Source organism: Lontra canadensis, unplaced genomic scaffold (assembly GCF_010015895.1).
Source record: "Lontra canadensis isolate GAN:19392208 unplaced genomic scaffold, GSC_riverotter_1.0 scaffold187, whole genome shotgun sequence".
NCBI classification, from domain to species: Eukaryota; Metazoa; Chordata; class Mammalia; order Carnivora; family Mustelidae; genus Lontra; species Lontra canadensis.
In genome coordinates, this window is record NW_022631181.1 from 822,936 (window position 1) to 849,787 (window position 26,852).

The 26,852-nt window shown below is 45.9% G+C and overlaps 1 protein-coding gene across 2 annotated transcripts in view; it reads left to right on the top strand.

Annotated features, from left to right (window-relative positions):
• SVOP (SV2 related protein) overlaps positions 1-26,852 on the top strand; it is a 71,618-nt gene that overhangs the window by 10,598 nt on the left and 34,168 nt on the right. The window contains exons 1-5 of one of the 2 annotated variants that reach the window (XM_032847419.1): positions 11,854-11,931; positions 12,189-12,349; positions 15,518-15,603; positions 16,869-16,967; positions 20,846-20,917. In XM_032847419.1, coding sequence (XP_032703310.1) covers positions 11,903-11,931; positions 12,189-12,349; positions 15,518-15,603; positions 16,869-16,967; positions 20,846-20,917 — 447 coding nt within the window. In that variant the 5' untranslated portion in view covers positions 11,854-11,902. Of the gene's footprint in view, positions 1-11,853; positions 11,932-12,188; positions 12,350-15,517; positions 15,604-16,868; positions 16,968-20,845; positions 20,918-26,852 lie in introns of those variants that run through there. The other variant, XM_032847418.1, reaches the window with a different exon arrangement.

The window sequence follows — 26,852 nt, forward strand, 5'->3', positions numbered from 1 at the left end:
TTTTGGCTCTTACAGGTCAGATCGTGTGTGTCTGTGTGTGTGTGTGTGTGTGCGTGTGTGCATGTGCCTGTGTCTGTGTTTATTGTGGTAAAATATACATAAGAGAAAATTTGCCATTTCTACAATTCTAAGCATAATTGTCAAAATGATAAGTTTTCTCTAAGTACATTCACACTGTCCACATTCTTGTGCAACCAGCACCACAATCCGTCCCCAAAACTTTTCATCTTCCCCAACTGAATCTCTGTCCCCATTAAACACCAACTCTCCCTTTCCCAAGCCCCTGACAACTTGCCCTTCTTCTTTCTATCCCTGTGAATTTGACTATTTTAGTCCCCCTCACATAGGTGGACTCACACGGTATTTGTCTTTTCAGGTCAGAAAAGACCTGCTTTAATTCTGCTTATTTCGTTAAGCAGAATATCTTCAAAATTCATCACGTTGTGGCATGTGTGAGACTCTCCTCTTTTTTCAAGGCTGCTTACTATTCCATTGTATGTACACACCACACTTTATCCATTCATCCATCGATGGACACTTGGGCTATTGTGATACTGTGACACGGATCAACAGACAAAATTTTTTCCCCCACATTTTCCTACGTGGATGTGTCATAATCTATATACTCATTCCTCTTCTGATGATTGATTCTGGTTTTGCTGCAAACAGCACCAGAAGGAACTATAGCAAAATGGCTGGGTGTGGGGACTCAGCAGGCAGGTGGTTTTGCCAGCATCTGGATTAGACACATGCTGTGTGACCTTGGGCCACTCTGGGCATGACTGTCCTCATCTGTAAAATGGGGTTAGCCACAGCAAAGATGATATAAGGTAATCAATGCAGAGCACAAACATGGCACTTGGCACACGGCCAGCTAACAATGCCTATCAGCCATTGTTCAAATGGTAAGTCATTGCCTACTCATGTCTGTCTCTGAAATGAATTGCCAGCTGCACAATTCTGAGTGAGAGCACAGAAGACTTAACATTTTGAAAGCTATCACAGAGTACCTTCTCTAAAGTCGCAGCGGTCACTATTCCGTCACGGGGAAGATGTGTGGAGCTCCGGATGGCCCTTGAAGAGAGGATGTGATGCAAACAGGATTCAGGGAAGATTATCAGGCTGCAGAGTCATTTTCTTCCGTGAGGTTCCCCTCAGAGTCGAGGGTGATCCATCGACCTTCCCTTCATCCCTGAAAGTGGGAGGATAATGCACATAAATGTCCCTTTCCCTCTCTCCTCTGATACTTCTCTGTATTTCCATCTCCCACGAATACCTTGGGGGCTGTTCATGTTTCTGATTGGGGGGTTGGTTCTTGAGGATAGAGAGTCCCACTTATTTGCAATTCCTTCTCATTGAATACCACCCCTTACTCAGTGGGCAGCGGAGTGGACATGTCACCCCCCACCCCAGCTAGCCTTTCATGACATTTGTTATTTGTAGCATTTCTCACAATGTGCAAGATAGCTATGTTATACACACACACATACACACACACACACACATCTGTGTGTGCATGCCTTTTTAAATGTCTGCCCCCCTGGGGCACCTGGGTGTCTCAGTGGGTTAAGCCTCTGCCTTCGGCTCAGGTCATGATCTCAGGGTCCTGGGATCGAGCCCCGTATCGGTCTCTCTGCTCCTCAGGGAGCCTGCTTCCCCCACTCTCTCTCTGCCTGCCTCTCTGCCTACTTGTGATCTCTCTCTCTCTCTGTCAAATAAATAAATAAATAAATAAATAAAGGTATGTCTGACACCACCACCACCCCCCCACTTTCCAGCAGACTATGAGCACCACGGGAAGGAGCCTAAGTCTGCTTGGCTCACCTTGGAAATCCCAGCAGTACCTTGGACTTGCTATGCGAGGCAGGAGCTCAATATGTATTCGTTGAATAAATGAACCAGAGGGTTCCAGTAACATCGGTGGCAGTATTAAGGGTGGAGAATTTTTTTGGGGGGGGATGGTGAATACACCTAACATAAATTTATCATCCTAATCATTTGCAAGCGTGCAATTCTGTTGCATGAAATACGTTCACAGTTGTGAACCAGCACCACCATCCTTCTCCAGGACCGTTTCATCTTCTCACACTGAAGCCCTGGCCCCATTAAACCCTAATCCTCTGTTCCTCCTTCCCCAGTCCCTGGCCACCGCTGTTCTATTTTGTGTCTGTGAAATTGACAGCTCCGAGCATCTCAAACATGGAATCATACAGTATTTGTCATTCTGTGACTGGCGTATTTCACTTAGCATGACGTTTTCAAAGTTCGTCCCTGTTGTAGCTCACATCGTTACTTCCTTCCTGTCTAAGACAGAAGAGTATCCCCTCGTGTGGATGGACCACATTTTGATTATCTTTCCATTCAGCTACTGATAACCCCCTGGATTGCTCCCATCTTTGGGGCTATCATGAGTAACGCTGCAGTGAACAGGGGCATACATTCACAAGGGTGTGTGACCATCACCTCTCTCTGATTCCAGAGAATTTTCATCACTCCTAAAGGAAACCCTGCACCATTAGGGAAACACTTCCCATACCCCCACTCCCCCAGGCCCTGGCAACCACAACTCTGCTTCCTGTCTTGTCTCTGTGCATTTGCCTGTTCTGGAAATTTCACCTAAATGGAATCCTACAACATGCAATCTTTTGTGTCTGGCTTCTTTCACTCAATAGCAAGACCCCTCTGTGTTGTAGCGGTGTCAGCGGCTAGAGGACTCCCGTACAGTGGTGTGCTCCAGACCATTCATACCAGCTCTAAGAGCAGATTGATTGATTGTTAAATGTTTGGAATTTTTGGAGCCCATTATTTAACCATTGGCAGGTTGAAATTGGTCACATATACACTCTGGATATTGTCCTATGTTACACACCTTCATGGTTTTGGGGGGTTTTCACTGAGATTCCATTTATAGGCATACCACTGGCTTGAGAACACGCCCATGAGCTCCATCAGCAGGCCCCCTAAAGCTGCCTCGGATAAATACATACTCAGAATAAAACCGTGTTCTTGTTGGCAAGTGCTGCTTAAGTGAAGCCCGAGACCCCAGCTTCTAACCAGATTTCGTCTGTCTCCTGGCCTTTGCTCCCAGGTGACACCTGCCACCAGGGTCTCAGGGAGACCCAACTCCAGATGGCCGGGACATTTGTCTGGGTCTCTATCACAGGGGTTCTGGGCCTGTCAAATGAGGCAGATGAGCTGCTGGCACCCACCTCTGCCAACAGAGTAGGGGCTCTGTTGCTCAGCATGACAGCTTCATTATCGACATGGGGCAGGACGACAGCAGAATGGTTCCTCTGATGCCCTAAATCAGTCCCCAGGTGAGCAAGAGTGGCACCACCTGGGAATGTGTCAGAAATGCAAAATCTCAGTTCCTGTCTAGGACCTTCTGAATCAGACCTTCTGGGAGTGGGGCCCAGACACTGGTGCTGTGACCAGCCTTGTGGGGGTTCTAAGGCTGCATCCAGATCAAAGCCCCCGCACCAGTGTGATGACCTGCAGAGCTGTCAGCCAGGCTGGGATGAAGCTGTGCCTTTTGATTCCTGCTCCAGAACATACCATTTCCCACTGTCTGGCAAAGTCTCCTACCTCGGCCAGCTCAGTTCAGGCCTCACAGTCATTCCCCAGACACAGGTGAATTCTGGGGAGAGAAAGTGATGCCCAGTGATTAGGACCAGGGCTCTAATAGGAAAGCCAACAAGCTTGGTCCTCAGTCCCTTCAAGCTGTGTGACCTTGGATGAGTGCCTTAACCTCTCTAAGCACTTGTTTCCTCATCTATAAAATGAGGACAAATAACAGTATCTAGTTCATAGGTGACTTGTCCGAGTAACAGGAGAGAACGTGAAAGGCTTATAGCATAGCTCTGTGCATATAACAAGTGCTCAATAAAAATTGATATGGCTTGAGAGCTATTAACTTAGGACTTTGAGGAAGGGGAATTCAATGTTTGTATGCTGCTTAAGATTTGTCTGCATGGGGACGCCTGGGTGGCTCAGTTGGTTAAGCAGCTGCCTTCGGCTCAGGTCATGATCCCAGCGTCCTGGGATCGAGTCCCACATCGGGCTCCTTGCTCATCAGGGAGCCTGCTTCTCCCTCTGCCTCTTCCTGCCATTCTGTCTGCCTGTGCTCTCTCCCTCTCTCTCTCTGACAAATAAATAAATAAAATCTTTAAAAAAAAAAACTTTAAAAAAAAAAAAAAAAGATTTGTCTGCATGATCACTCTGGAGGGGCTGGTTTGTAGCAGATGCCATTGGTGTCTGTCCCAGATCCCCTTTACTGGGCTGGTGCATCTCCCAGGTGCCTCCAGGGTTGGCTGCTAATAGCTCACAGCTGCCATTGGCTTTAGAAAATTGTCCTTAGCCCAGAGGAGCTGCCTTACCTGGGGACAACCTGGGAGGTTATGCCCTCCACCCCTGGGTGGACATACCAAGGCCTGACCCACGGGAGCCCAGACCCCAGACCTCTGGGTAGGACTATCTCAGTGGCATAACTCATATTCCAGAGCTCCACATCAGATCAGATTCCCCCAGAAACCATCTCCATTCCCCCAGAAACATCTATTAAGCTTGCCCCCCCACCTTGTCCCCGCCTGGTCCAGCCACCCTCACTTCCCAAGGGAAGTACTTCCTTAACGAATCATTGCACAAGAATCCCCAACCCATTTTTGCCAAAAGGGAAGACTTTATCCTAAAATTCATTTGGAATCTCAAGGGACCCAGAATAGGCAAAGCAATCTTGAGAAAGAAGAACAAAACTAGAGGCCTCACACTTTGTGACTTCAAACCTGACTACAACTGACTACAGTGGCCACAAGAAAGACAGAGACCAATGGAGAGAATGGAGAGCTCAGAAGTAAATCCTCACATATGCTGCGAAGTGATTTCTGACAAGCGTGCCGAGACCATTTGATGGGGGTGAAGGACAGTCTTTTCAACAACTGGTGCTGGGAAATCTGGAATATCCACCTGCAAAATAATGAAGTTGGACCCTTACCTTATACCATATACAAAAGTCAACTCAAAATAGAAAGACCTAACCCTATGAAAAGCTCTTAGAAGAAAATACAAGGAAGAAGACTCGTGGTATTGGAGTTGTCTGGACTACATCACAGTCAAAAACTTGTGTGCATCAAAGGACACAGTCAACAGGGTTAAAAGGCCACCGGCAGAATGGGAGAAAATATTTGCAAATCAATTCTCAGACAAGGGATTAATATCCAGAATAAACCGACAACGGAAACCCCCAAACATCCTGATTTAAAAATGGATATGAGAACAGACATTTAGTTCAAAGAAGATATACAAATGGCCAGTAAACACATGAAAAGATGCTCAGTTTTAGGGAAATTCAAATCAATACCACAATGAGATCCTTTTCCACACCCATTAGAGTGGATTTTATCCAAAAAATGAAACATGGTAATATCGGCAAGGATGTAGAAGCATTGGGACCTTCCTTCACTGGTGATGGAAATGTAAACTGGTGCAGATGCCTAGGACAAGAATATGCAGGCTTCTCAAAAATTAAACACAGAATTATCACATGATCCAGCAATTCCAACTCTGGGTATAGAACTAGAAGAAGTGGAAGCAGGGACTCAATAGATACTCGCACACCCACACTCATAACATTATTCACAACAGCCAAAAGGCAGAAGCATCCCAGGTGTCCACTGGTGAATAAATGGTTAAAAAATTATGGCATATCCACACAATGGAATATTATTTAATCTCGAAAAGGGAAGGGCATTCTGATGCTTGCTACAACATGAATGAGCCTTGAGGACATTTTTCTAAGTGAAAGAAACCAGGCACAAAAGCACCAGTACTGTATGATTCCACTTACGTTGAGGACCCTAGAATAGGCAAATTCATAAACAGAAAGTCGAATGGTGGTTAGCAGGGCTTGGAGGGAGAGGGGAATGGGGAGTTAGTGCTGGGTGAGTAGGGTTTCAGCTAGGGACAATACCTTAAATATCTCAAAATAAAATATTTCTTTTTTTTTCCATTTTTGCCATTTTTTAAAATTAACATATAATGAAGTATTTGTTTCAGGGGTACAGGTTTGTGAATCATCTGTCTTACACAATACACAAAACTCACCATAGCACATACCCTCCCCAATGGCCATAACCCAGCCACCCATCCTTACCACCTCCCTCCCCTCCAGAAACCCTCAGTTTGCTTCCTGAGATTAAGAGTCTCTTATGGTTTGTCTCCCTCTCTGTTTTCATCTCGTTTCATTTTTCCCTCCCTTCCCCTATGATCCTCTGTCTTGTTTCTAGAATTCCTCAAATTGGTGAGATCGTATGATAATTGTATTTCTCTGATTGACAAAATAAGATATTTTTATGGAATAAAAATTAGAGTAGGTAGGGAGTGACAGAAGGGTTTGGAGGGGGAGTATCCTGACTTTGGCTGGGAATATAAGGGTTTGATCTGACAGGCATCAGGTGGAACCCTGGTTCCATGTCCCTTGAACTGCATGACTGGGGGTGAGTCTAGGGCCTCAGTTTTCTTGTCTGGAAAGGGGTGGTCATAATCCCAACCTAGCAAATCAAGTGCATGGAAAATAGCAGCTAGCACAGAGCTGGAACATGAGCTCGATGCTGCTGGACTGTGTTGCTGATGCTCAAGGGGATGAATGTTAGCTCCAGGCTTCAGTGGGACCCCACCACCTACAAACTCCGGGCTCTGTGCTCCATGCTATCATTCTAGCCCAAGGTGAGCTTGATGGCTCCAGTTTTCCAGACCCAGGCTTGTTAGTGAGTGGGGGTACAGGTATTTACAAAATTGCTGTGATTTCTTCTGTTTTTCTCCTCTCCAAGTGCACCAGCAGGCTATGTTTCCCATGCTTCTGCAATTTGGTTTACTCTTTCTATGTCAGAAACCCAGTTATTCTTTGGTGAAATATATGGAAGAATGCAAGTTAACTAATAATAATACTTCAACAGATAAATGGATAAAGAAGATGTGGTCCATATATTTAATGGAATATTACTCAGCCATCAGAAAGGATGAATACCCAACTTTTGCATCAACATGGGTGGGACTGAAGGAGATTATGCTGAGTGAAATAAGTCAAGCAGAGAAAGTCAATTTCCATATGGTTTCACTTACTTGTGGAATTAAGGAATAACATGGAGGACATTAGGAGAAGGAAAGGAAAAGAGAAGTTGGGGGGGAGTCGGACGGGGAGACAAACCACGGGAGGCTTGTTTCTCGGACTCCGAGAAACGAATTGAGGATTTTAGAGGGGATGGGGGTGGGGGGATGGGTGAGCCTGGTGATGGGTATTAAGGACACGTATTGCATGGAGCACTGGGTGTTACACATAAACAATGAATCTTGGAACACTACATCAAAAACTAATGACGTATGGTGACTAACATAACAATTAAAAAAATAAATTAATTTTAAAAATAAAAAATAATAATAGCACTATGTTTTACTTAGATATTTCTCCTCTTTTACCTTGTTTTTTTATTAACATATAATGTATTATTTGCTTCAGGGCTACAGGTCTGTGAATCATCAGTCTTACACAATTCACAGCACTCACCATAGCACATACTCTCCCCAGTGTCCATCATCCAAACACTCTATCCCTCACCCCCCTCCTCCCAGCAACCCTCAGTTTGTTTCCTGAGATTAAAAGTCTCTTATAGTTTGTCTCCCTCCCCAGTCCCATCTTGTTTCATTTTTTTCCCTCCCTTCCCCCAACTATTGCCCACCCTGCCTCTCAAATCCCTCATTATTGGAGATATCATATGACAGTTCTCTTTCTCTGACCGACTTTTTTCGCTTAGCATAATACCCTTTAGTCCCACCCACATCATTGCAAATGGCAAGATTTCGGTTTTTTGATGGCTGCATAGTATTCCATTGTATATATACACCACATGTTCTTTACCCATTCATCTGTTGATGGACATCTAGGTTCTTTCCATAGTTTGGCTATTGTGGACATTGCTACTATAAACATTCGGGTCCACATGTCCCTTCGGATCAGTACATTTGTATCTTTAGGGTAAATACCCAGTAGTGTGATTGCTGGGTCATAGGGTAGCTCTATCTTCAACTTTTTGAGGACCTTCCATACTGTTTTCGAGAATGACTGCATCAGCTTGCATTCCCACCAACAGTGCAGGAGGGTTCTCCTTTTTCTGCATCCTCGCCAACATCTGTCATTGTCTGACTTGTTAATTTTGGCCATTCTGACTGGTGTGAGGTGGTATCTCACTGTGGTTTTGGTCTGTATATCCCTGATGCTGAGTGTTGTGGAGCACTTTTTCACGTGTCTGCTGGCCATTTGGATGTCTTCTTTGCAGAAATGTGTGATCATGTCTTCTGCCCATTTCTTGATTGGATTATTTGTTCTTTGGGTGTTGAGTTTGATAAGTTCTTTATAGATTTTGGATACTATGTCATTTGCAAATATCTTCTCCCATTCTGTCGGTTGTCTTTGGTTCTGTTGACTGTTTGCTTTGCTGTGCAAAAGTTTTTGATCTTGATGAAGTCCCAATAGTTCATTTTTGCCTTTTTTTGCTGTCTTCTGCTCCTCTCTCTCTTTATTCTTCTGGGATCCCAATTATTCTAATATTGTTTCGTCTTATGGTATCACTTATCTCTCAAATTCTCCCCTCATGGTCCAGTAGTTGTTTGTCTGTCTTATTCTCAGCTTCTTTATTTTCCATCATTTGGTCTTCTATATCACTAATTCTTTCTTCTGCCTCATTTATCCTAGCAGAAGGAGCCTCCATTTTTTATTGCACCTTATTAATAGGTTTTTTAATTTCAACTTGGTTGGATTTTAGTTCTTTTATTTCTCCAGAAAGGGATTTTATTTCTCCAGAAAGGGATTCTCTAGTATCTTCCATGTTTTTTTTTGAGCCCAGCTAGCACCTTGATAATTGTCATTCTGAACTCTGGTTCTGACATATTACCAATGTCCATATTGATTAGGTCCCTAGCCATCAGTACTGCCTCTTGTTCTTTTTTTTTTTTTTTTTGAGGTGAGTTTTTCCACCTTGTCGTTTTATCCAGCTAAGAATAGATGAATGAGAGAACAAAATACTAAAAAGGTAGCAACGACCCCAGAAAAATATACACTAACCAAATTGGAAGAGCTCTGGAACCAGGGGGAGAAGAAAAGAGAAGGAAGGAAGGAAGGAAAGAAAGAAAGATACACATATATACATATGTATATATATTAGACTGGTGAATAGAACAGAGCTACACACTTGATTCTGGGTGTATTCTGGTCTGTTAGAAGAAACTGCCTCCCAAAATTTTAAAGAAAGAAAAACCTACATGTATACAAAAAACAAGGTTAAATATAGTGAAAAGATAGAATATAACTGTAACAATGAGAATTTTGAAAGATTTTTTTAAAGGTATCGATAAAATACTTTAAAAAGGTTAAAATAGGAAAGAGGAAAAATTTTTTAAATGGAATAAGAAAAAAATTTTTTTTAAATTTTTAAAGATTTTTTTGTTTATTTGACAGACAAAAATCACAAGTAGGCACAGAGGCAGGCGGGGTGGGGGGGGAGGCAGGGGTTTGCAAGCTCCCTGCCGAGCAGACAGCCCGATGTGGGGCTCGATCCCAGGATTCTGGGATCATGACCTGAGCTGAAGGCAGAGGTTTTAACCCACTGAGCCCACCCAGGTGCCCCAAGAAAAAAATAAAATTTAAAAAACTTAATTTTGAAAGACTAAATGATCATGGCAGGAAAAGCCATGAATTCTATATGTTGCTTTCCCCTAACTCTGGAGTTCCGCAGTTCTCCTTGATCCGTGAACTTGGTCTTGGCTGGATGTTCTTGCTGATCTTCTGGGGGAAGGGTCTGTTGCAGGAATTCTCAAATGTCTTTGCCCGCCGGCGGAATTGTACCGCCCTTGCCAGGGGCCAGGCTAAGCAATGTGCTCGTGTTCACTCTCTCGGGAGCTTTTGTTCCCTGAACGCTTTTGGTACCGCTTTGGAGGACGGGAATGAAGATGGCGGCCTCCCAATATCAGGCCTGGAGTAGCGGAGAGCTCAGGGTGCCACTTCTCAGTGCAGCCTCAGAGAAAAGCCGTCAATCCTTCCCATCTCCCTGGTTTCCAGCCACACTCCGAGCTCACCTGGCCTGTGACTGAGCTTTTCTATCACGCACGGCCCCGTTTAGAGTCTCCAAACCCAGCAGATTCCTGCCATGCGCTCCCACACCGCTCCTCCCAGAGAAGGAAGGTGAGTCTCCCCAGATCTGCCTTTTGCGGGGTCACTGCTCAAAGAGCAGCAGCCCGACTGTGCCTTGGGTCATGGTTTAAGTTAATCCCGATCTGAGAGCCCCTCCTCAGCTCCATCTCTGCAGCCAGCTACCCTGCTCCGATACCTGGGGGCTCTGCCACACTCAGGCACCCCTGGTCTTTCTGTGACCCCACAAATCCTGATACCACATTGTCCCCGCAAGGGCTCCACCCCCGCACCCCTCCACCCCACCCCCCTTAGCCTCTGGAGTGACGTTCCTCAGGGGAGCACACTTCTAGAAGTTCCAGTTTTGTGGTCAGCTGCTCCACTGCTTGCCCTGGGAGCTGGCCCCTCCCCCCGCTGTCTATCTTCCCGTGTATGGCCTCACTTCTCCGCACGTCCTACCTTCCAGAAAGCGGTTGCTTTTCTGCTCCTAGAATTGCTGCTCTTCTTCTCTTCAAGCTCCTGTTGAGTTTGTAGGTGCTCAGAATGGTTCGATAACTGTCTAGCTGAACTCCTGGGACCCAACAATACCCAGGTCACCTACTCCTCCACCATCTTGCCCCTCCCATCCTCTCACCTTGTTAAAACATTGCCAAATTTGCCTCCTAGCCATTCATGCCTGTGACCTCCCAGATTTCTTTCGTCAAAGCCTTGATAGGAATGGGCATTACTCATTTGATATCACTCTCTGGAGGTGCTTAGTGGCTCAGTCAGTTAAGTGTCTGCCTTTGGCTCAGGTCCCTGGGATCAAGCCTGGCATGGGGCTCCTGGCTCAGTGGGGAGCCTGCTTCTCCCTCTCCTTCTGTGTGTGTGCTCTCTTGCTCTCTCTCTAGCACTTGCTCTCTCTCAAGTAAATAAATAAAATGTATTTTTAAAAAATATCACTCTCTCCTGTGATGGTAGGAACATGTCTATCTTGTCTCTGCTTTAACCGCAAAACCCAGCACAGGGCTGGCAGGCAGCAGGGGTTCTGTCTTTGGGAGTGAGGGAGTTGGAAGGACACAGGTACTTTCACTGTTGAACCTTAGATGAAGAGATTGCTGCTCAGAGAAACCAAGGTTTGTCCAGAGTAACAAGAAACAGCATAATTTGTATTGCAAAGTGGAGTCCGTGGGTCTCAAACTCAAAAGCCTACAAGGTCAGACAAATGGCTAACTGCCAAGTAAGAGGAACAAGGAGCGCACATCAGGCTAAGTGGCAAGAGACCCTCAGGGCTAGAGGTAATTTGGAGAGGAAGAGACTGATCAACCATGGTACGTCCTGTCTAGAGGAAGGACAGATCTAGCCACATGGCTCTATTATAGGAATGTGGGCCCCAAATGACCAGATACTCTACTCTTTTTTTTTTAAGTTACCTCTCCACACAATGTGGGGCTTGAACTCACAACCTCGAGATCAAGAGTCACATGCTCTACCAACTGAGCCAGCCTGGTGTTCCAGATACTCTACTTTATAAAGAGATATGAGGAATCTGGCTTTTTACATTAGTTTTCCCAATTTAAAAACATGAGCATCCACATTAAGTTAAAAAAAAACAAAACCAACTGTGTGGGCAATTTTTTGTGGGCATAATGTAACCCCTAGGTGACCAAATTTTTACCTTTGTTCCATACAGAGAGACAAATCTAAATTCTGAAAATGTGATTCCAAACAGTATTTACATCTAGAACAATGATGTCCTCTTTCATATTGCATAACATGTAAGTAGGGTCCCCCTGGAGTTGTGCAGTGCCCAACCTACGCAAATGTATGTGGCAGCCCTGATATGTAACTCTGGAAGCTGTCACACACCCACCAGTCCAACTCAATAGAAATGCCAACACATCTTGCCCCACGTCCACTCTATTCTCTGGACCATGAGGAAAAGCCTTTCACCTGTCTTGGGCCCAAGAGCTGTGCAGCAGGGCCATCAAAGGGAAGTTCTAGCTATCATGACCAGATTTTCTCTGTCCTCTAGGGTGGTGAAATTCCGTCGCACGGGCGAGAGTGCAAGGTCAGAGGATGACGCGGCTTCGGGAGAGCATGAGGTCCAGATTGAAGGGGTCCGCACGGGCCTAGAGGCTGTCGAGCTGGACGATGGGGCAGCTGTGCCCAAGGAGTTTGCCAATCCCACCGACGGTGAGAGGGCTCTGCAATTGGGACATCAGCCTGGACCACCGTCAGGGGCTCTGAGGTGCCAGGGTTACCTCCCCAGATCGTGCTCTCAGAGGTATCTAGGGAAGGGACAGGTAGGAGGGCCCAGAGGGCCCAGAGGTTATGCTGGAAGTGTGGGCTGGCCCTACATGGCTTCCTCCAGCAGATAAGGTTACATCACAATCCCCACCAGTCAGCTTCATTGCATAACACACAGCTGAGGACCACAGCAACAATGATGGTGATAGTTGTGATGGTGATGATGGTGATAATGTTGATGATGTTGATGATGGTGATGACGGTGATGATGATGGTAATGATGGTGGTAGTGGTGGTGTGATGACAGTGATGATGATGATGATGGTGATGGTGCTGATGGTGGTGGTAGTGGTGGTGGTGATGATGGTGATGATGATGAGGATGGTGGTGATGGTGATGATGGTGGTGGTGATGGTGATGGTGGTGCTGATGGTGATGATGGTGGTAATGATGATGAGGATGGTGGTGATGGTGATGATGGTGGTGGTGATGGTGATGGCGGTGCTGATGGTGATGATGGTGGTAATGATGGTGGTAGTGGTGGTGTGATGACAGTGATGATGATGATAATGTTGGTGGTGATGGTACTGATGGTGGTGCTGGTGGTAGTGGTGGTTGTGATAACAGTGATGATGATGAGGATGGTGGTGATGGTGATGATGGTGGTGGTGGTGATGACGGTGATGACGATAATGATGATGATGCTGCTGATGGTGGTGGTGGTGGTGATAACAGTGATGATGATGAGGATGGTGGTGATGGTGATGATGGTGGTGGTGGTGATGACGGTGATGACGATGATAATGATGATGATGCTGCTGATGGTGGTGGTGGTGGTGATGATGATGAGGAGGAGGAGGATGATAGTGAGGATGATGATGGTAGTGGTGATGATGCTGATGATGGCAAGGCTGATGACAACTCTGGTGGTGGTGATGATAGTGTAATGATAATGGTGGTGATGACAGTGATGATGACCATGGTGACAGGAACAGCTGACGGTGGCTGAGGATTTACTCTGGGCCAGGCACTGTGTGAAGCACTTTACACATAGGACCCATTTAATCTTCACACCGGTTCCAGTTGGAATTAGCATGCTCATCTTCCCCATATTGCAGAAGAGCAAACTAAAGCCCAGAAAGATTCAGCATCTTGCCCAGGGATACACAGCTAAAAATGAGCGAAGCTGAGTCTCCAGCCAGGCCATCCGACCTCCGAGCACGTATGCTAACCCATGACCTTGGGTTCCTCCGAGTAGAACTAGTCAAACAAGAGGCCGGAGGTGGGCCGTCGGACCTGGTCTACCCTCACACATGCCGCTAGTGGATGGAAACTTTCCATGCATTTCCAAAAGGTTCCAGATTCCCACCATGAGAAAGGGTTAATGTCTTCAACCCAAAGCCTGGTTGGGGTGGGAGGGAGTTCTAAGGAGGCAGTGGCCAGGGAGGGGGCAGACAGTGGGTGGGAGCAGCAGCTTTACTCTCAGGCTTATCTGGACTTAGCTCCCAGAGCTACAGTGTGGCCTCTGGGTGACGCTGGGCAAGTCCATGTCCTCCTCTGCAACCGGGAGCTGGGACTGGTCCTGAAGTAATAGCTGAGACAGGGACTAAATGGGACAGGGTACATCAAGGTCTTTGTGCAGTGCCTGGTCCATGATCAGCAATCAGACACACACCATTAGTTTACGTATTCCCCTTCTTATTACTGATGACTCTCCAGGACTCACTCTGCTTTCTCCTCAGTATTTTTTTGCTGGAGGAAACCAGCCCCTGCTGATATGATAAACACTAGCTCACACTTTGGGAGAAAATGATGATTGATGCGAGAGGCCCATGATTGAAATTCTGCAAAGATGACAGCTCCCAGCAGGGGTTGATGAGAGCCTCAGAAGCAGCCCACAGAAGGGCCACCCAGCGTGCTCTTTTAGTATTTTTATTTTGTAATTAAGTTTTTTTGGAAGCCCTTGTTGATTTCAGAAAGGTTGCAGACATAGCTCCCACAACCCTCCATGCAGCTCTCCCTGCTGGTACCCCTCACTCGGCCACTGTGCGTTTGTCGAAACGGAGGAAAGAACACTGGTACCATGCTGTTGACTAAACCCCAGACTTCATTCAGACTTCACCAGTTTTTTCCAGCAGCGCTGTTGCCGGACACCATCCAGCCTACTAGATTGTGTTCGGGCTTTCCATATTTTCCCAAAACACTTTGTGTATTAATTATATCCTACTTCTTCTGAACACACAAAGAACAAATGTTCCTTTGGAAAGCATTTCAACACAAGAGAAAGTTACCCAGTGGGAAAGTGAGTGCCAGCCTCAAAGATGACTCTGTTAACAGTTTGTGGACATTCAATCTTACTTCCCCTGCATGGCACACATGCACACACATCTCATTTTATCACGAAGACCGTTCTTAATGACGCCTACCTCTCCCCAGTTACCTTTCGACTTCACAATATGATGTGGACAGCTTTCCATCTGAGTGCAGGGGCATTTAGCTTTTAAAAAGTCTCTTTCTTTCCTGACTAAGGAAGCAATACATTGTTGAAGAGAGTTAAAATTTCACAGGAGCTCTCCCTTCCTCTCTCCAAAGACAACAAAAATGAAACCCTAAGGTGAAGTTTGGTATACAGTCCATGCATCAGCACATACATCCATCCATATGCATACACGTACACGTAGGTGTGTACATTTCTGAGAGTCATACCATACAGGCTGCACAGATTGCTTCATTTTTAAAAATTAATTAACAATATGTCGGGTACATCTTCCTATATCTGCACATTCCTTTTAACAGGCAGGTCATATTTCATAATGTGCATGTATACATGTGTATATATGATGATGAGACATATAATAATTTATCTAACCAACCCCTGTTGACAGACATTCGGGGTTTTCCTGTTTTCCCTTTTATAAACAATGTTGCCATGGACTTTGTAAGCAAGACATCTCTTAGCATTTGCAGGAATGTTTCTTTAGGATGACATTTCTAGAAGTAGCGTGTGATGCCTTTACTAAGCTTGGCTATAGACGGCTCCCCCCCACCCCCTCACATGAAGATAGCTGGGGGATGCCCTCATTCCTTCCTCTGCTCTCCCTCTCTCCTTTCCAGATACTTTCATGGTGGAAGATGCGGTGGAAGCTATTGGGTTTGGAAAATTTCAATGGAAGCTGTCTGTTCTCACCGGCTTGGCTTGGGCAAGTATTCCCAGGAACGGTGACCTCATATTCGGTCCCCGGGAAACCTCGTGCTGCTTGACTAGCTTCTGGGGGCCACAAGGAAGGACATAGTTCCCTCCACATGGAGGCTTTGCTTGAATCAACAAAAGTTTATGTTGAATGATCCTTGGCGACAATGAAGATCTGCCCTTGGTTGGAGTTTGTGGGTAATTGGCGATTGCCCTCAAGGTGGATTTGAAGCTTCTGGCTTAATTAAGGGGTTCTCAACCATTTGGGACTCAGGGCTGCCATAGGATGATGATGTCGTCTTTAGAGCTCCCCCTCAATAAACATGCGCCAATAAAAATGTGCCTCCTGCTTCAAGAGGTTCATGATGTGTTGTTAAAAATCCCCTAATCTACCTCTAGCAAGGAACACAGCTAGACCTTTAATACAACTGAAACTGATTTTTATGAAAGCTGCAAGACAGTGACCAGATGACCCACTTTTTTTCAAGTGGATCTCCAGTTTCCCCACGTCATTGAGCACCCCCCTAATTTAAAAAGCCACCAGCATTATCCATCACATTCCCACGGCCGTGCGGGTCTGCTTCTGGTCTCTCATTTCTGTCTCGTCTCATAAAGATACCATGATGTGTAATTACTGGGACTTCCTGGCATGTGTTAATATAGTAAAAGGTCGTACTTATTAAATACACTGACAGTTCTGCCTGAGGTTTATAAACCAAAGATAAACCTGTCTTCCATTGAGTTAAAGAGAAAAGACCATTTTCTCTCTACCTCTACAAAAAGTTTTTCTCAGATTTTAGAAATAGAATGTCTCCCCCACTTCATTTTGGGAATGCCCCTATTGCTTTATTTTTTTTAAGTTTATTTATTTTATTTATTTATTTGAGAGAGAGAGTGTGTGTGTGTGTGTGATCATGAACCGGGAGGAAGACTCCTTGCTGAGCAAGGAGCCCAACTCAGGGCTCCATCCCAGGACCCTGGGATCATGACCTGAGCTGAAGGCAGATTCTTAACTCACTGAGCCACCCAGGCGTCCCTGCCCCTATGGTTTGAAACGCAGAGACACACACAGAATATTAATTGCCTATTTGTCTGTTCCCACGTGGTACTCATACTGTTTGAACCTTTCAGTGTTTTGATGTGCAGCAGGGCGCTCAGCAGCCAGTAGAAGAGGAGGAGGGTTCTGTATGCCCTCTCAGGGGTTATGGACTTGGTCGCAGCCTGCCCCAGCCCTGGGCAGATCCTGGCCTTATGACGTTTGCTTCCTCCCTGCAGATGGCTGACGCCATGGAAATGATGATCCTCAGCATCCTTGCCCCGCAGCTGCACTGCGAGTGGAGACTCCCCAGTTGGCAGGTGGCGTTGCTGACCTCGGTAGGCAGCCCTGCAGCTCTCTCCTGGCGCGCGCGCACACAGTCAGGACCTCCCCCGGGGCGTTCTGTGGGGGTGTCTCCCTCTCTTTCTGCTGCCAAGGGCTCAGCAGGAAAGAATGAAGCCCTGGTTGGAAATCATGCACCACCTCCCCCTGTGGGGCCCCACAACCTGGGGTCCCAGACCTTCTGCGCAGTTGCTGGGAAGTTGGAATCCACCTGCTCATAAATCTCATAACCTCACTTGACGGCAAAATGGAGACGCCAGCACCAGCGTGATCTGAGGATTGAAACTACTCCATTCCTGACCCATAGTAGATGTTTAATAAATGGTGGGGAGCGCTGCTCCCTGAATGAAGACTCGATGGAGAGTGACGAAGAACCCTCAATATTTGTTAGGGGAGTCCAGCGGCAACCCTCTAAAAGGGAGAGGAATGGCCAGGCTGGAGAAGAGGGTAATAATAATGGTACAAAAGCTAATATTTCTTGAGCTCTTTCTGTGCAAAGGGCTTTACATATATTGCATGCAATCTATGTATAATATATCTTGTGCTCTTTAATCCTTACAACCCTAGGAGGTAGGTACTATTATTAAATGAGGAAAATGAGGCACAGAGAGGTTAAGTCACTCACGAAGGTCACACAGCCTAGCTACTGGCACAGTACAGTAATTGCTAGCCAGGAGCTCCTCCCAGAATGCTGTAACTGTCCTGGAATGGCCTTCAGCAACCAGGCCTGGTATTAGCAGTAAAGCTGTGCAGCCCCATGGGAGGAGTTTTATAAACACATAGTCCTGCCTTTTGTGGTTTAGTCACCTGGATGTGTGTGTGACCTTGAGCAAGGTGATTTATGGCTCTATTTCATCTCCTGCAAAATGGGTGTGATGACACCTGTTTCTCTGCAAATGAGCAATGAAAATATACAGTGCCTAGCATGTGGTAGGGTTGTGTGCTTGATACTTCTCTCTGTGTTCCTGATTCTCACTGATACCCCCGAAGCATACCCACAGGGCTATGTTTTTGCAATGTGGAACCTTTCTTGTCTCTGACAACCATTTTGTTTGTAACAAACAAACCATTTACTGAGCACTTACTATGTTCCAGACTCTGTGCTAAGGGTTTGGCATACATATCTTTTTAGCCTTCTCAACCCTGTGAAAGAGGTGCTCTTATCACTCCCATTTTCAGAGAGGTGTGATGACTTGCCCAAGCTCACACAGCCCATGAGAGGCAGAGGCAGAATTGAAATCCAGGTCTGTAAGACTCAGAGTCCCCATTCCCAGCCACTGCCCTGGACTACTTCCTTATGGCATAAAATTTGGACTCATGGGCTGGGTAAAGTTATGAAGTTTCATGGCCAAGCTTCTATGGAAAAGTTAGAGCACGGCAGGAGTTGCTTTACCTGTATAAGGTACATAAAGAGGATAAGAAAGACCAACACTATTGTCATAGGAAATACAGTGCACGATTACCGTAATGACTGTGGTATAAACCAGTGTTCTGCTGTGCCTAGATCTCTCCCTCCAGGGAGGGAAAATGGGACTGAGTGCTTACAGGGAAAGCTTAATTCTTCCAGGGTGCAGGGATATCCCTTAGTACATGATTAAGACAAAACTGCACCCAAAGACACCAGCCTTCAAACATTTTTGTTCTAAGTTATCTAGAAAAGAATTTTATGAAAACTATGCAGGTGCCAGGACTCTCATAGAATTCAAAATTGACATTAAATGTCTTTATTTTATTTTTATAACTTTTTTGACATTACTTTTTCTTATTATTTTATTTTTTTAAAGTTTTATTTATTTAAGTCATCTCAACACCCAAAGTGGGACTCAAACTCACAATCCTGAGATCAAGAGTCACACACTCCTCTGACTGAGCCACCTGGGTGCCCTAATGTTAAATGTTTTAAATTGTATGTTGCAGATTCAAAGATTTCTGGCATATTGACATATTTTAAAAATTGAGTAAAATTTCATATCACTTTTTAAAATGTACCAAATGGAATTGAAATATTTATCTGATACCCACTGTCCCATTTAAAAATAACATGAATAAGGTCTTCAGAAGTATTTGGAAATTTTGCCTTGTCTTGTTTTCTTCTTGGACTGGCATTTCCATTCCATATCTCTATGTTTCATCATAGCAATGTTTTACTCTATTCGAAAGCACGCCATTTATCACCTGTCAGAATCTTCTGGGACAGAATACATAAATTTTAAATTATTGCTTTTAATTTTCTGAGCTCATAAGGCTCTCCAGTGTTGACATTTTCCTCTTGCACTGAGTTATCATGATAGTTTTTAGAAATATGCAATAGATCAAAATGAGAAAGAATTACTTTTGATAGATAATGGTTAAACACAAGTGAATTTTTATCAGGAATCTACCTTGTAATGAGTGGCGTGCAGCATGTTCCAATTATATCCCATATTCTTGGATGAGGACTTTCTATTAAAGTGAGATAGAGCTTAGCAGCAATTCCTTCCTATTTTTCATTTTTACTTCGTTTCATGTAAAAAATGAGGGGGAACTGAAGGAGTTTTGTAATAACTCAAAAAACTAGTGCCACTTATTTTTTTTTTCACCAACTTCCAAGTTATATGCTGAAGAGCACACAGCAACTGCTTATGAAAGATTATTTTTAGGGATCTAATTTGCTGACAGCTTGATTAGGCTCTCTTTCAAGTCAGTTAAAAGGAAGTTAAATGGAAGTTAAATGGAAAAAAAGTCAGTTAAATGGAAGCATGACTCACACAATGATTTGTAACTTGTCATTGAGGTCCCTTTGGAGGTGTCCTAGAAGGTTTAACCTCGAAGCATTGCCCTGGGAGGTGGAGGCACTGAGAAGCAGGAGGGGGTGATTGAGAAAGGAAGAGGACAGGAAATGGGCAAGACCTCTAGCTTGTCCTCAGGAAAGAGTTTATATGTAAGTTGAGGACCTGGAAATTAATTCCTTTAAAATTAGCCATGTCTGGTTGGAGCACCTGCCTCTATGTCACCCCCATTTGCAGCCAGCTGCCCCACGACATGCCTGTGGTTTGGGGGGTCAGACAGCACCAGGCAGTGCCTTCACCTCTTTGGGCCTCAGTTGCCTTATCTGCAAAATGAGGATGATAATGGCACTTACCTCATAGGGCCACCGTGAACATTAGGTAAGATATGAGTACAAATCATTTAGTGCACTGTCCTGCACTTGGAGAGGACAAGAAGAGGACACAGGGATGAAAGCTCCATTCAGCCTTCCTGGGTTTCAGACCTGGCTCTTCCCCCACCCCCCTGGGGTACTGAGCCAATTTCTTAACCCTCTGAGCCTCAGGCTCCCCATCTATAAAATGGGTATGATCATTCAAACCTCATCAACTCTGTTTAATAATTAAGAAAGTGACAGTGACAATTGCGGGGCACTCCGTGAGTATTTCCTCTTAGAAATAACTTATGGTTCTCATCCCAAACTTTCTGTCTTCTGTTTCTCGCACCCTCCAAACTCTATCTTTGATCTTGTCTTAGCAACAGGGCAAGACCTTTCTTCGGTATGGTGAGAAATTGTTAAGAGTCTAGTTCTATGGTTATCCTGCCCGATTCTAGCCCAGGTTGTACCGTTTACACCTGCGTGACCCTGGCCAAGGGACGTCCCCTCTGTGAGCCTCCGTTTCCTGGTCTGTCCCCTGGGCATAATGATATCACCCCCCCCCACAGGATCATCGTGAGGCTTACCCAATAGCATGAAGCACACAGAACAGCATTTGCACCTTCACGGGATCCCAGCCAGTGTCAGCTCTGTGGTGTTCCTGGGCTGTGATAGCACAGTTTCCCATCATTGTTCCTTTTTTCTGCGATGCTCCGTGTCACTGTCTAACACACCCTGTCTTTCCATCCACAGGTAGTCTTTGTCGGCATGATGTCCAGCTCCACGCTCTGGGGAAACATCTCAGACCAGTATGGCAGGAAAACGGTAAGGTGACCTCGCCTAAGTGCATGTCCCCTGGGTTCTCTTCATGCAGCAAAATGGTGCTGTTTAGCATTTGGGAGCCCCGATGAGCTCTGTAGAAATGCAGTGAGAAGACATTGCTCTGAGGCGGTGGACTCTTGAAATCACACGTGCCTAGTGGGGCCCAAGCATGTATGTTTCAGAATGCAGAAGATTCTATCTGCCCTTCCTGGTCCCCTTGGCTCTCACCATTCCCTTACACAAGACTGGGGGCAGTCAGGAGCTGGTAGGTCGAGATGTCAACTTTCTTGCCCTAAATGAATCATTTCTCAATCCCAGCAGCATTGAGCTTCAGGGCCCACTGTGGGAACCTGTCTGCCTTTCCCAGCCCTCCTGGGATCACCACCTAAATAAACTGTTTGTACTAGAATTCTTATGTCAGGGTCTGCTTTGTGGGAAGCCCAGCCTCAGAGACAACATGAAATGGATTCGTAAAGAAGGAAGAAGGAGGGAAACTTTCAGGTCTGGCATCGCATTGAGCTCTTACTGTTTTCTTTGTCACTTTGTGGTCCCCTTTATATTTTACGCTGCTCTTGCTTTGCTAGGCTGCCCCTGGGTTCTTTGAATGCTTCAGCTGGTGAAGTTACCGTCCTCCAAACTATAAACTTGGGCCTTATGGGAGAAAAGATCTCTGGAGATCTAGGCAAGCTCTACTTGGTTAAGTACCCTGCTCAGGACTAATTGTGCAATTCTGAGTAATCACATGCCCTGACTGCTTTATCATTCTCTTTTCTGGACTCCCCTCCTCTGTCTGTAATTTCTCTGAGGCAGGATGGTGTAGCTGTTTACATGCTGGGGCTCTGGAATCTGGTGGGTCTGGGTACAGTTGCAACCCTGCCACCTCTGGCTGTGTGACCTCGGGCAAGTGAATTGACCTCTCTGAGCATCAGTTTCCTCTTCTGTATAAAGAAAAAAATAAGAGAGTCTACAGTGGAGGGTTCATTGAGAGCCTAGGTGTGAACGGCTTTGCACAATGCCAGGCACAGCGTAGACACAGGACACATGTGAGCTGGCACTGCAATGATAGCATTTCTGACAAGTTCCCAGGGAATGCTGATGCTGTTGGTCTGGGGCCATACTTTGAGAACTGACTTAGTCTAGTGTAGAGATCTAAAGAAACTTAGAATTTTATTAGGAAGGAAGAAAGAAGGTATGGATGCTGAGGCGGTAACAGGTGGGGCCCACTGTAACTAACCAGCATGCCATGGACTTATAATAACACAGTGCCTTGTATGGCAGGCCCTGTACCAAGCATGATACATGCATTAGCTCACCCAAACCCTGGTACTGTTGTCAATCTGGTTCTACAGAAGGGGAAACTGAGGCATGGGGTGTGGGCACCTTGCCCAAGCCACACGTTTTTATATCACAGAGCCAGGTCTCACTCCTTCTAAGTCTAAACTCTTGCCTTAACCATGATGCTACTGGCTTGAATCCATAGATGCTCAACCAATGTATGTTGGTTCAATGGATGGATGGATGGATGGATGGATGGTTGAACAATGCAGTCCTGCTGTAGCCCCTCCCACTGTGGCTGGACAGGAAACACATGGGCCAGCAGGCACCTGGGAGACATTGTCTTATAAAACCACCAAGAAGTGGCTGGGGCAAGGATCAGAGGTGACCAGGCTGGAAAACCAGCTACAACCATTGTAGTACAGGGGCTCTCGGTTGGTTTTAGAGGCTGGGGAGGTCAGTTGGGAAGACCTCTCCAGGCCTCCCAAGGAGACTCGAACCTGGATGACTCTGGTTTTCAGGCCGTAGCTCTCTAAACTCTGCCCATGCACCTCCTCCCACCCACTTCCTTTTTCTAGAGGGTGTAAGTCATTGCTTCAGCCATTTTCTGGCTGGAAGATAGAGCAGAGCCAAGGCTGGAGGGAGGGAGGGAGGAAGGGAGGGAAGGATATAGGGAGGGAGGATAGAAGGAAAGGAAGAAGACAGAAAGGAAGGAAAGAAGGAAAGATGGGAGGGAGGAAGGAAGGGAGGGAGGGTTAGAAGAAAGGATGGATAGAAGGGAGGGAGGATAGAAGGAAAGGAAGGAAAGAGAGAAAGATGGGAGGGAGGGAGTGAGGAAAGGAGGGAGGGAGGGAAGAAAGAAGGAAAAAAGGGAGGGAGGGAGGGAGGAAGGGAGGGAGGGAGAGAGGGGAAATCCCTCTTAAAATGAAGCAGAGCGATTCTTGGGTGACTTGAGCATTGAAAACTGTAAATATGTGGCTGAGGCTGGAACTAACATTAGCCTTCGCAGTTTTAAAATAATCTAAAGAGAAAGCTCTTCTGAAGTCTTCACGTGGTCTCTTCCTGTTCAGACTGGGCACGGGGTGGACGACTTGTCCCTCCGTCTCTGGCTAAAAACAATTTTTATTTACTTGTTCTTGAGGCAAACATCCATCTGCACACACAAAATATGCAGGAGCCCGTAACAAGGAACTTTACTGTGCCCCAAATCCTCTTACCCCATTGCCGAATCACGAAGCCGTGAGGAATACAGGGGGGATTCAGTGAAAACACCTGCATTTGGAGCCTGGGTCTGCCACTGGGTGAGTAAAGCAAGTTACTCTCCCCTCTTGGGGCCTCAGTTATGTCGGGGGAAATTGGATTAGTAATAGCTGATAGTAACAGCTACCATTTATGGAGTTCATGAAACTAAAGGGCAAATGGGTTTGTCGTCCGTTGTGTCTGTTCTAATCATTCCATAGGGGATGCCAGACACATGGATTGGAGGAGTGGGAAGGCTCAGTGGGATGGTGCCGTGATCGATCAGTGATGTCTGCCAGGGGCAGGAGGGTGGCCAGGTGAGTGCCGTAAACCCCATAAGGAAGGTGGCTGTGCCTGTTTTGCTCCCTAGGGTGGCCCTGGGCTCCTGGCAGAGGACCTACCTTATAGCAGACACTCTATAAATACCTCTCGAGTGGCTGAGCTCAATAGATGAAAATCAGACCTCCTTGTTGCCACTTTCTGCTGCTCTCTTATCCTCTCCAGACCAGCAAAGGACTTTACTGCTGAGTGTTTTCTGTTTGCCGAGAAGCCCCCAAAAGGTCGCTAGCTTATGATTCTGACATCCCTCAGAAGAGTGTACTCATTCTGCCACTAAGGTCAGTCATGCCTACCCTGTTCCCAGGAGGGAGCCCTATAGAATGTAGATGTCTTCGTTTTATGATGAGGAGGAGAAAACTATAGCTCAGATTTTAAAAAGATTCCTAGATGGGTTTTCAGTAATGCCATTTACTGAATCTTGTGAGTTCTGAACACGTTTTGGCAACTTCTAGAATAGTAGTTCTCACCGGAGGAGGGAGTGGGCAGATTTTTGTCTCCCCATTCCTCCAAGGGGACACTCAGCAATGTCTGGAGATGTTTTTTTGGTTGTCACAATGGAGGGGAGGTGTGCTCCTGGCATCTAGTGAGTCAGCTTCTGCTCGATTTCCAAAAAGTCCATAGGACTGTCCAAACTGTGAAGGGCACCAGGGTTGAGAAACCAGGCTGCAGAGTGAAGGCACAGGTGATGCCAATTTGTACTACAGTGGAGGCTTCATTCTGTAGCATCTGATTGTGTCACCTGGGACCACTGCACCCTGATTTCCTATTTACCTCCGGTGCTCATCTGGACAAATACTAACATGCCATCCCTGTGAAAGCATGGGCTTTCACTGTTGAGGTTCCTCCGCAGACAGGCTGCATGACCCTGAAGAAGTTACTCGACCTCCCTGTCCCTCAGTTCCCTCATCTGTCAGTAGGATAATAATATTCTCCCTTCCACAGGGGTGTTCTGGAGTCAATGGGCCTTTGCACAGAAAGCTCTTGGCCCAGAGGAAGCGATTCATAAATGCTCATTATTGTTTCTATCATTTGCCAAGCTCATGACAATAATTGGAAATGCCAGTGTTGAAATGCAGGTGTGTCTGGCTGCCGAGTCTGCTCCCGTGGCTGTTGAGAGAAGTAACTGAATTGTCCCCCCGAACTCAGCTGAGCAGTTCTACATTCATCCATTCCCAACAGAGGAAGCCTGAGAGGATGCCTCTAGAGTGGTCCTCTAGCTCTCCCGACGGGAGAGAGGAGAAAGCACCCCCAGACTGCAGGGCCCCCTCCTCCCTGCACGGAATTCTGGCCCAACCGCAGGGAGGATGGATCAGGTTCTAATTATATGGCTTCTGTAGAACTCCTCCAGAAACAGAGGGTGAGCCGGGCAGCTGGCGAGCTTTAGCAAGTGCCAAGAATCTCCTCCTAGCTCCTTGATCTGCCTCCACCCAGCTGGGAGGCTTCTGGGAGGGCGTCCGCTGCATGACTTTGCAAGGGACTCACTTTGCAAGGTTAGAACGCTGTGGGTCACTTTGATTCCTACAGAAGTTTCTGCACCCTGAAGGCTTATGGCAACCTCACAAAGGAAGGGCAACTGTGGGTGTGTGGCCTTGCTAGGATGAAAATTCTCCATCCCCTATGTCGAGCGAGGGAAACTTAAGCAAGTTGTTTCACTGCTCTGAGCCTCAGTTTCTCCATCTGTAAAATTGGGTTGACAAGAGCAATAATAGTTCAGAGGGTTGCAGGGAGGGTTATATGAGAAATGGAGGTAATGTGCTTAGAGCAGTATTTACTGATATGTGGTTAGCCCGTGATCAATGATAACTATTATTGGCTGCGACTCAAAGAAGAAACATTTCAGAATATGATCAGGTCACTAGCTAGTCCAAAGGCTATAGGTCCCTGTTATCTTTTGCGAGGGTAAAGGGGGTGGCTGGCAGTCAACAGGCCTTTCCTCTCAATATTTTGAAGATCCCCAGACCTCCTTGTCCCATGACTGTTTTCCTTGTCCTGGGCATCCCTGGAGGACACCAGGCATGAGTCTTCAGCCTTCCAGAACTGAGCGATGCTTATGATGATGACATCATCATCTCCTTTTGGAGGCTGCAGACCTGGAGCCCAAGTGGTGGCAAGACCCTCAGCTTCTTGGAGCAGAAGCTTGAAGGCTTTCCAGGCTACAGGTTGTGAACCAGTGAGCCATGAACTGATCATGGTCTACAGATGTGTTTTATTTAACCCATGCTATGTTGCACAGGATTTTGAATCAGTTGCCTCTGCTTCAGAAATGTATTTTGCATAAAAATAAACATTTGTGGCTTTTTTTTTTTTTTAATTCGGCTACCTGGCAACCCGGGGTCCATATTCTGTGATGGCAACTTTTGGCTAGAGCTTAGTAGAGACTGACAAGACAGGCCGAGTTCTCTTGCAGTCACCTGTACCCACCTGTCATTGCTGCACGACACTGTCACGTATGTTCTCTGTCAAAGGCAACTGGAGCCATCAAAGCCCCAGGAGGAGGGGAGTGGCTCATTCAGAGTACAGCATTCAGGGTTGGAAGTTCTGACTCCAGGTTTGACTCTGCTGATTCTGGACAAATCACTCAACTCTTTTGACCTTCACTGTGCTGATTTGTGAAGTAGGAGTGGAAATAGAAGCTTCTTTCCACAGGAGGCTGTGACGACCCAGTATAATGATGGGGCAGTGATTTATAAAACAGGAATGAAAGGTCCCTGAAGTCAGAGACTATGGCTGTCATCTTCCCTGCTATAGCCCAAGACAAAGTGCAGTGTTTAGCAAACAGCAGGCACTCAATGTATGCATGGCCAAGGGATGAATGAATGAATAATAGCATCTTGACTGCCAGGCATGTGACAGGTGCTCAATACATGCATATTGAACAAATGATTGAATGAGTGATGCATATCATTTGTTTAAGCAGGTGTCTGATACATGCATATTGAATGAATGAATAATACATAATATTATTTCCAGTGTCTGACATACAGCAGGGACTTGATATATGTTTACTATTAAATGAATAATCGAGTGAGCAATTTTTAATAAGTGCATAATGTCTAGAGCCTGGCATACAGGGAATGCTCAGTAA